General features: G+C 38.4%; 1 protein-coding gene across 1 annotated transcript; it reads right to left on the bottom strand.

Annotated features, from left to right (window-relative positions):
* Positions 1-1,254: 1,254 nt before the first annotated feature.
* vps26a (VPS26, retromer complex component A) lies at positions 1,255-10,495 on the bottom strand. The gene is made up of 9 exons (XM_023281774.3): positions 10,360-10,495; positions 8,869-9,018; positions 8,172-8,247; positions 7,338-7,494; positions 6,666-6,830; positions 6,452-6,558; positions 6,141-6,242; positions 5,844-5,953; positions 1,255-4,119 (listed from the first exon to the last, which is right to left on the bottom strand). The coding sequence occupies exons 1-9, from the start codon at positions 10,360-10,362 to the stop codon at positions 4,003-4,005; spliced, it is 987 nt and encodes a 328-aa protein (XP_023137542.1). The 5' UTR covers positions 10,363-10,495; the 3' UTR covers positions 1,255-4,002.
* Between the last annotated feature and the right edge of the window lie 864 nt (positions 10,496-11,359).

Below are 11,359 nucleotides of genomic sequence, written 5' to 3'. Positions count from 1 at the left end.
TCTGACAGGCAAAACTAAGGACTCCTCGGTAACTGAACCCGAAGATCGTGTATATAGAAGACGTTTGCCTCTTCATTAAAAAACAAAACCTCACTGCATATTTACTTATTACAGAAAGTGCTGGCAAAGCGAGACTAGTTGCACACTGACTGTAGTAACGAGTGACAAAAAGATCTTCTGAAGGTGCCATAACTTTTAACTCTGCAGAAAAACAACTTTCCATTCAGATTTTTTTTTCTTTTAACAAAAACTCATTGGGTGGCAATTTTTAGGGCATTTCATCTTACCTAAATTTGATAAAGATGAACTACTGCAGGCAAAAAGACATTTTATTTCATGCATTGGTCACTTTAGAATTTTTGTTTCACTTCCATAACGTCTTCTTAATGGAAAGAAAACATTCAAAAGAGTTTTCTTTAAACTAGACTATATTTTGTCTATTTGGCAATAATGCAAATTTGCACACATTTCATTAATTTTAAACACACACCAGTCAGGTTTTAGAGAAAAGCACAGTACCGTCGCTGTCACAGCTGTCACTCTTATTTTAAATGATTATTATATCATAGCTTTATGCAGAAGGAAACATTGTGCAGCTTTTTTAAATTGATCTTTACAAAACATTTGATACAGCTGACCCTTTCCTTTTAAAAAGGCTTAACAGTTTTGGTTTTAATAAAAAACATTTTTAGATTGTTTTGGAAGTACCTCGACGACAAACAGCAGTGTTATACATATTATAATATTATCCAGTATTTTCTTTTTCATGGAGTGATAAAAATCACATGACAAAATGTCCTCAGTAAAATCCTTTCACTATAATATGTCAATTGTAAGGCTGGCTTTATCCAATGTTCAGACTTCTGTGGAAACAAATGCAAATCAGATCATTTTTAGGCCGTAACATCATACTTGCACAGTTCAACAGAAAATTTCTGAAAACCAACCCAGAGAAAGTCAAGTTTCGTTGTAATTAATCAACTGAAGAAGTTTTTCCTTCCATTGCTGGAAATCTGCAGCCAGAATTGTAGAAAAAGGTACGTTCACCTTTAATGCACAAGCAAGAACATGTCAGTGAAATTTTAGAATTGTACTCATCTAACTGTGCAGTTACATTTCCTGAAAGTTTTCTGCGGTTACACAATGCTCTAAATGGTGATTGCAATGCTTTTTTCCATGTTTAAGATGCTAAATCCACTAGCAGAATAATAATGATAAACTCCTAAAAGAGAAAAAGATATTGTTCAAAAAATGTTCAGTATAAATCTGCTTTATTCATGATTCATTTTAGCTATATATTTGGGTTTGGTGTAATACATACACACATATTATCATACACACCCACACACACGCAGTCAGACACACTCAAACACACACACACACAAACAAATAATGAGATGGTCAGACATTGTGTAAGGATTTACATGCAGTAGATAAGACAGGGGCAGAGAGTTTTGGCTTTTAAGTGTGTCTTCGTGACCTTTCACGGTATTTAAAGAAAACCAAACAAACCCTAAGATGCCAGAAAGACAGAAAATACTTCTGACAGGCAGAAAGAAAGAAAAAGATAGAAAGCATTGCTTGCAAATAAATTACAGTTCCAAACAAAAGAAAACCCCGATTACAAGGTCAACACTAGTGTGAAGGAACAAAAAAAAAACCTGAATTGTCGATCTGCGTTCAGACAATTATGAAGTCAAACATAACGTAGTGACATAAGCTGCATAAGAAAGAGACAAGAAGCAACAAATATTGTACATTTTATGATGATTTAAAATATGTAGTGTTATATAAATGACAGCATAACTTCAATTACAGACTCAGATTATCTCTGAGGCGAAGTTGTCCTTGAGTGATGCTTCAGCGTCCATGCCCCTTTAATGCAAAGTGAAGCATTGGAGGGAAAAGTGCAAAACTGGCCATAGATCAGATCTGAAGGGCAAAGCTGCCCAACACACAGGGCTGATAACAGTGTCTTTAAAGCAGGACCTAAACTGCCGGTCTGGGCATCACAGTGGAACATAATTGGATGTTACAGTATATTGATACTGCATCCCTTCCAGTGCTAACAAAAGCAGACATGAGCCATTTATTACATTAGTATTCTATTCATACCAAACCAACAGGCTCAAAAACTGCACCTTATCATAAACAAGGTGAAACTGACAGGAACAGTGAATTTACAGTCTGCTGATTATGGCTAGCTATCATTTCATGTTTCAACTGAATCATTCGAGATGGAAACAGAAACTGCCGCTTGAATAGCAATTAAAGAACCGTCACTTTTAGGTTAAAGCAGCTGCATAATTTCAGTATTTTTTCAAGAAAGAAACTGAAGAAAATCTTTTTCTTACATTGACTGATGAGAACATAAAGGTTCATTTCACCCAAATTACAAATAACTGCATTTTCTCAATTGCAGATGCAGTATATCACAGTTTTGAGTTTCTTTCTCTCCCCAATTAAAGAAGAATTTCATGTGAGGTGCTGAAATTTAATTCTACCTTCTCCAAAAACCTTACTGACACAAACAAAAATAATCATTTTCTTGTTTGAAATATGGGTGTACAAACATTTCAAATAACAATTATAGATTAACCCTAAAAAAAAGGCAGCACGGTAAAAGATCAAACAAGATGCCTCGTGCATGCAGACAAATGGAGAAATCATAACCGCTAGACATATTTTGAAGAAATTTCTGTTGTAAACTGATAAACATTTACAGCAAATATTCATCTTAACAAAAGATTGAACTCACGTGCGAATGTGTGATACTTTAGGAACAGCAGTGAACAGATAAATAATCAGTTACTCAACCAACAAAAAACTGATTGCTCTTTCTAATATGCTGCGTTTTAGGGAGCTGTTCTGACAAATCAAGACATCTACAGACGACACTCGGGCTCTGGGTATTTGTGATGGACCCATTTCACTCTTTCCAACACTTTCTAGACTAAACAATTCATTGAGAATCTGCAGACTATTCAGTAATGAAAACAGGCATTTGTTCTAGCTCTAGATGATGATTTTAATGTAAACAAATAATCTTATGAAATAAATGATGCTGAAATGATAATGGCCATGTTGAATATTATCTTCCTAAATAAAATAAGCTGCGGACTGGAAGTATAAACATGTAAGAGTGGAATATGTTTTCATTTGATGTTAAATTTAGGATTACATCTATGTTAAGATGAATATTTTTTGCATGAAATTCCCCATTAAACCAGGCGTTTGCTTGGAAGCAGCAGTCTGTGGACAGTTTTACATACTTACAGTAACAAAAACTGACAGATGGAAGAATGAGAGTTTAAACTCCGGTACTGAGTGTGTATGTGTGTGTGTTGACTCATAGCTCAGCCTCTCACATCCTTTGTTTGGGCAGATCCACCACATCTACTTTCAATGACTGAGCAGCCCATCCAGACTATAGAAAGTCACTTTGTAGGGGATGTGGGAGGCAGGATGGAAGAGAAAGTCCAGGAAAAATGCTGTTCAGTATGCAAAAAAAAGAGAAGAAGCTCCTGCTGCAAAAAAAAGAGATAAGTGGTGTGTTGGTCTGTAGCCGTCTCCTCTTTTCTGTCTTTGCTCCTGTTTTATTATGCATTCAGCAAACTGTATGGCTTCACTTGTGTGTGCTCGAGTGTGTTTTCAGTCCGTGACGCCGGGATCAAATAGGCCGTCTCACTGTTTGTTACTTGGGTTGGTTTGTTTTGCACTCTTGCCTTGACATTTAACATTCTGCAGACTTGGATTGTATGCTTGTGTGCATGTGTATGGGAGTGTGTTTCGGTCCTGCTGGACAGAGTGATGGTGGGCAGCTCACATCCGAAGCTGTGACGTGGTGAGGGGGGGATGTCTAAAGGTATGTTATGTGTATTCATGTATACAGACATTGCTCAGTCCAGGGAGATAGTGGGGCAGCCCTCACACCTCTGGCTGTTCAGCAGTGAAGAGCTGTGGTGCGTCTGTGTGGATTTTCAGTTCATAGCCCGGCCCCCTTCACATCTCTGGCTGCTCCGCTTCAACCGGTTGGGTTCGGGACTCGGGAGACTCGTAGCGCTGATGGAAGTTTCTTTTTCTCAGCTTCTCTGGAGCTTTTCTCCACAAAACAATCTCCTAAACACAGAGAACAGAAGAATGAAAAATTAAAAGCCTACAGTAAAATAAGGACAGAGTAGTGGACAAACAGATGGAAAAAAAAGACAAAAAGCAATTTGACAGGAAACAAACTGAAAAGATGTAAGAATGCATATGTGTACTTCAATATTCTTAAGAAAATCTGTCAGTGAGGCTCCACAGAGACGTCACACAAGAATTCCCTAAATGCGAGCCAGATGTCAGGATATGGCAACACGTGGCATCACACACAACCCCAAAAATTATGATTTTGTCTCTTAAAAAAATAAACACATAAAAATCAATCTCTGAGATTCTGACAGTTAGATAGCTAATTCTTTACCTTAATAATATTATTTTAATATTATGTTAAAATAATAATGATATGATACATGTCAGGCTAAGACACTCTGAGGCCTTTGTAGTTTGTTTCTATCAAGAATAACTTGGCTCTTTTTAACTGTAAGATTAATAGAAGAAAGTCTTACCCTCAGTCCATGCCATGCACAGACTACAAGTTACCATTATACATGCTACTTCTACTTTAAAGGGATTTTACTAATACTACTACAGGAACTGTCCTTTGACTTGAAGTTTTACCTCTACAATCACATGTATAAACATATAAAAAAATAATTGCTTCATTGTGCTACCAGGGGTCAAAACTACACAAGATTCTATGAATGCATGATTTTTCACCATTAGAAATGAAATGCATTTGAGAAATATTTGATAATTTTTTTGCATACGTATGACAAACATTCTTTTAGCAAAGCAACAAAACACTCTGATATCAATGTTACAAATGTTAAAAAGATAGACAGGGAAACAACGTACACTTGCTTAGGGAAGATGCAATGGGGGAAATTTCCGATTCTTAGATGCATCGCAATTCAGACATGGACGAATCGGAATTGATCCACAAACATCCAAATTTCGATTATTTAAATTTGTTAAAGTAATACAGAAGGTTCTAAATAATGCGTAACTAAGAAGCGCGGTACACGTCATCTCTGGGACATTTTGGGATGTGCACCTGGAGCGGACACACCGACATGCGCACGGAGGAAAACAAATATGGCTGACCGCCACCCACCTCACCGTGATATCTGAACAACTCTTTCTAATTTAAAAGCAGACGTGTGGAAACACTTTGGCTTCTACAATGTTGACGGCAGAAGCAAACTGGGCAAGAGCCACGTTATATATAAGCTGTGTCACGCTAAAATAAAACATGAATGTTTATTCAGTGAAACAAAAACAAATGTGTGTTGTGAAAAAGTGCATCAATATACATGAATTAAAGATGCATCAATAATCGCTTTAGAATCGAATCATGGCCCCTGAATAGTAATCGTTACTGAATCGTGAGGTGCCCAAAGATTCCCACCTCTATCCAAATGTAATTTCACTAATGCACAATCTGCTGGATTATGAAAACTAAATTGTCTCAAAGAGTTCTATTAGAGTGACGAATGCAGGCAGAATGCATTCTGTCATTGTAATCAACAGCTTTAATGGAAAATTCACAGCATAAATCCCAGGAGTGTAGCAGTGAATACAATGCAGCAGCTTTCTCACTGGCAAAATAAGCTTGTTTGGCTGCTCAAATGTTGGGTGCCAACTTTGGTACTTGAAAATGTTCCTTATGTACAGTCCGACTGACAGTGTGCTGAAGAAACGTACACGTATTAGTTCACTGATATTGAACACAAGTGAGGTACCTGTTGTTTAAAGTATCTCCTGTCCTCCTCATCCACCAGCACCAGGTTAAGGAAGTAGCGCACAGAGAACTTTTTGTTGACATCCCTCATGGTGGGTGTCAGGTCATATCCTGAAAGGAAACAGAGGATGTGATAAGCTGTCAGTCACATCTAAAGTAAAAACAGGCCCATTTTAATGTTTCAACATGACAGAAGTTAACAAGGAAAGTGATACTCTGATGATGTGATGTTACAATATGTCAACCTTGTGGATCAGCACTTAATATGTTCATTGTCAAAGAAGAGAAGAGCTCTTACCTGCCAGGAACAGTCTGATGGGAATTGATTCTCCTTTAACTGGAGCTCCATCCATGATCTCATACTTAGCAACTGTCTCTGTCTCTGTGGTGGTACTGGGACCTAAACAGGAGGACAGGATAAAATATGATAGTGGAAAAAGCTAACAAATGTTGCTCTTCTCAGGACCTAGTTACTTTACAGACGAGAAAAGCATAGTACAGCTACAAAAACGACAAAGCTGTTGAATCACAGAATTAGCGTTAGTCCAGATGTGCTTTCTGTCCATGTGTTTGATCTTATTTTTATATGCAGCTGCCCTGGATTCTTACCGATGCCCGTTATCTCCTTCTTGATGAGCTGTAGCTCCATGTGTTGGATCTTGATCCTGACCAGCAGGAAGTAAATCTTCCCAACAATTACATCCTTGAGGTGGTATCTAACAAAGAGACGCAACAGACATATCTGCTCAGATTGACTTCAGGGCAAGTCTGTATGGTGGCAAAGTAGACGTAATTAGAGACATTAAAGTGATGTTGATCTTACTTGGATTTATTGTATTCAAACTCGATGTGAAGACAGTCTTCTATGCCGACCTCCATCTTGATCGAGTTGTTGATGTCCGGGTAGGTCGCTAACTGGTGGACAATTAACTCGTATTCCTTCACTAAGTCAGACAGCCGACGAACTATTGTCACCCTGAGAAAATATCTGCAAGAAGAAAACAGACACCCCAACTCATAAAAGTGAAATTGAAAACATGCAATATGCTGTCACTTGAAGATGACGGTCCTAAATTTGAATTCGAAAGTATAGGACAATCACTACAGTAATACTTTTAAAAAATATATTTTTATGAAAAACTTAAAAAATTTAAATTATGAACTTGTAGTCGGCAAAAACTTTCATATTTTACTTAAAAACGCTACAAAAAAACACTATCAATGTAGACAAATTAATCAAATATTAAATTATTTCAGCAGTGAGATCAGAACCAATTAAATCAATACATTGATATTTATCTGGAAACTGTACCAGATGAGCAAGAAAAAAGTTCCCTTATAGACTGCTTCTGTTGGAAGACAGAACCTGAATACTAGATTTTGTAAGTTCCTTGCTTTTCAGAAACATCAAGAATGACATGGGTGCACAGGTCACAAATCATCACATTCAACCAGCATGCAGTTTCCTTTGTGCCAAAATGCATTATTAATGTACCTTAGTCTGACATTGGCTCCAGTATAGGACTCGTAGGGCTTCTCCACCTGCATGAACTCAAAGTCGTAGCTTCTGTTCTGGGTGAGTTCTCCGGGTAAAGCCAACTCTTTGACCAAGTCCACAAACTCATGGGTGTTGCTCTTATCAGAAAACAGTTCTGAAATACAGCAGAGGGGATTTAGAGTGGTTTGTGACTGCACATGATGACCACATGCCCTGTTAAACCTTTTAGTCACATGAGCCCACAGCATAGTGTTTACAAGTAGTTTTCCAGCTAAAAAGCCTGATCCACTCGATTAGCATTTCAAATATTTGCTGCATAGTGGCTCGGTGGTTAGCACGTTTGCCTTGCAGCTAGAAGATCCTCGGTTCACCTCTCCGCTTTTCCGGGATCTTTCTGCATGGAGTTTGCATGTTCTCCCTGCGCATGCCTAGGTTTTTTCTGCATACTCTAGCTTCCTCCGACAGTTCAAAAATATGCTCAGGTTAACTGGTGATTCGAAATTGTCCGTATTTGTGAATGAAGTGTGACTGTTTGTCTGTATGTGTAGCCCTGTGATAGACTGGTGACCCATCCAGGTGTCCCCTGCCTTCACTGTAAGTCACCTGGGATACACTTCAGCCCCCCGTGACCCAAATGAGGATTAAGTGGTGTATAGATAATGGACGGACGGATGGTTGCATGAGCCACTTTAGAGGTTACCAACATTAAACTGTGAGCACTGTCCTATTAACACTTTAGAGCAATAAAAGAGTTGGGTAAGTCTTCCATAATTATGAACATCAAGTCCAAATATATCCCCATAAACTTTATACCATTTCAGTCATGCTCACCTATCTGTCCCACAAACTCGATGCGGATGCCCTGATGCTCCAGTCGCTTCCCTCCCTGCTTCACATTTAGATTCACCTGGCAAGGAAACATTTGTTAAGAACAATTATCTTATGAACTAAAAAGCACATTGTCACTAGGCCAATTTGGCAATATTCCCCATATATAAATGTGACATGACAGTTGTTAGGTAATCAGAATTAAACACTAAACAATTTAAAACATTGACAATTTTGGTGCTAAATATCATTATCTCTTTCCACTCAAATCTGCTGCAGCAACACAGATCTGAAGATTCTAGTTCACACTACCTTAATTTGATTTTGTATGAGGTGCCAGAAGAAGTAAACAGAAAAAATTAAATAATATTGGACAGGCGGCAAGATTACTTAATAATGCCGTTATATCAGCTGATATATTTGTGGGCTCCAAACACAGGCCTTCAGTTCCTCCCGAAGCCAGAACACATCTGACACACTCATCAAAAAAACGTTAATTTCCCACTGGAGTCAGTTAAAGAGAGGATCTCAAAATAGGCAGTCGTATGGCAGAGAAGTCCATTATGTGCTGACTGAGTACTGTTAACTGTTAAGTAAACTGACAGCATATTTAAACCATGCTTCATATTGGGTTAGATCCCTATATTAAATCCTGTGGAGTTCCGCGCCCTACTTTATAAATAATGCAAACTTGGTTTACCTTGCCAGACACAGACTCTCCGTCGTAGAACAGGTAGTGTTTCTCCACTTTCCCATCTTCTGTCTTCAACTCAGCTGTCTTTCTGTTCTCTGCGTCATTCAGCAGTACGTCTATCTCACATACCGGCCCAAACAAACCTCCCAGGAAACTCTGGAGATACAAGAATATGAAACACAGAATTACAGAAAACCGGAGGACCAGAGCAACAAGATGAGATGTGCCAAGGTGCTTGTTTTAATATTAAAATGACTAAGCATATTTATAGCAATTAAACAGAGTTGTAAATTGGATGAATGAGCCTGTTGGCTATCTATCCTTTATATGAGAGGTCTAAGACAACAAAATGAAGAAAATAAACAAACAAAAAAAATGATTTATCAACTTACAGACTGGCAATGAGTATGAATGACATACTATGTAATATATCTTGATAAAAGAGGCTAAAACGTCATGTAAGTTTTATAATTTCAAATAATGGTAACACTATGGGGTCTGTTTTCAGGTTTCCAGCCACATTAATGTGCAACAGAATTTGTTTACATGCAACTCAATGGACTCTACTGACAGACAAATAGGATGTGGCAATAATGAAAAACACCACCAGAGCTGCCAAGACAACATCCCTCACAGTGTGCACACAGACTGGACTGATGGGTGTGCTCTGACACAATTATCAAGTAAACTCTCACAATCCCACTATACTAGTAGAATGACAACAGCTATTATTTCCATAACAAACCAGTCACTCTTCAGCAGCTGCACAGCCTCATTATTTTCCCCTGAGCTGGCACAAAGTCACAAACACATGCTTCAACATGCAGGAGCAGATCTGGAGGAATCGGCCCAGTCATCAAGATGTCAGGACAGACAGAGGATGCATTTATAGCAAAGAGGATTCTTTTTTTTTTTTTTTTTTTAATATCCTAAATAAACTCAATCAGCAACACAGGAGCAATCAATGTGACAAACACAAATTTCTAGATCACAGCAGTTGAGTAACAACTTGCAATTAAAGCACTCCTGTCCTTAAATCCCTAAGCAAACAAGGACTTTCCAAACAGCAGGTCTTTCAAGGAGAACAAATAATTTCCAGGAGCTGTTGCTGTAATCAACATGCATGTGACGGTCCAACTTCACACCACACGAAGCTAACCAGCTGCTAACACTGACATTTAATTTAGCTACCTAGCAGCGGCAGCTACCGAGAACACAAACCAAATGCGGTTCCTTTGGTTATTAAAGAAAGCTAAAAGTTGCTGTTATTATGTAGGACAGTCTCTGGGCCGTGAGCTAGCCAAAACAGCCGTGAGAAAGTCGGCCTCGTACTGAAGCTAACTGGACCAGCCCAGCTAGCTTCCCTGTCAGCTTCAAACATTAAACATCTGCTGCCTGCTGAGGCCACGAGTTCGTGGAAATGTTGGGCTTTTATAAACACATACCACGGTTTGTTTCGGTTCAGTTCGAGTGAATGATGCTTGTTTTTCTACTCACCATCTCGGCCGTCTAGACAGTGGAAGCTAACAGCTAGCCTCGCTCCGTGTAGCCAGTCTGTCTGAACCAGGGCTAGTAGCGGGGCTCAGCGTCATGTGACCCGGGTCATGTGTGTGTGTGGGCGTGGACAGGGGGGCTGAACACACCCGGGAGACTCATCACAGGTTGGCAACTCTTTCTGAAGACGCCCTAAAAACACTATTCACAGCATAATAATCAGTAAAATGAGTTTGTAAATAAAGCTTTGGATACAGACATCAAATTACGCTATTAGTCTGCTTAGTTTATTAATTGTTTCACAGTATAAAGACCTTAAATTCTAGTCACAGCTGGTGTTGGTAATACATTTTTGATACCAATGTCAAGATTTGAGAAAAACACTTTTCAACTAATCAGTGACATAAGTGTTTGACCAAAATGCTTCACTGAGATGAAAATGAAGTTTATCACTACTCCCAAGTGGACAAATAAATGATAACACTTCTACTGCTATTGCTGGCTTCATATTCTCTACTGGGGTGTTTCATCGGAAACCGACAGGGATCTTCTGCTCACTATCTGTTTGTTTTTAATGACAAAATATGGATTTTTGAAATGGCATCTGTGAAATTTTACACTAAAGTGCTTTTTGAAATTTTTTTTGAGGCTATGTTTAAACGACAATGTCTCAGAAAAACAGTTAATAAGACTTCAACTTTTATTTCTCATTCTGCCAATGATTCATAATCTGCAGCATTGGACAAGTAGATTGAATATGCTCAGACTGTGGCTGAATTGAAATATGAAAAATAAAATGAAGCTGTCAGAAAAAGTCCCATCTGTGAGCACACATTAACAAAAAATGATGACGCAGCGAGTGATATTGTCTGAACCATTGTTGAGCGTGTTCATTTTTTGAGATAGAAGGCAACTTCTCTCACATTAAGGTGTTTATTTTCTAATATCAGTGTCTCAAAAGAATCTTGTACAAGGACCTTTTCTGTTTGGAAAAGCCTCCCAG

The sequence above is a fragment of the Amphiprion ocellaris genome, chromosome 1, assembly GCF_022539595.1.
Source record: "Amphiprion ocellaris isolate individual 3 ecotype Okinawa chromosome 1, ASM2253959v1, whole genome shotgun sequence".
Classification (NCBI taxonomy): domain Eukaryota; kingdom Metazoa; phylum Chordata; class Actinopteri; family Pomacentridae; genus Amphiprion; species Amphiprion ocellaris.
This window is presented reverse-complemented; position numbering and strand designations above follow the sequence as displayed.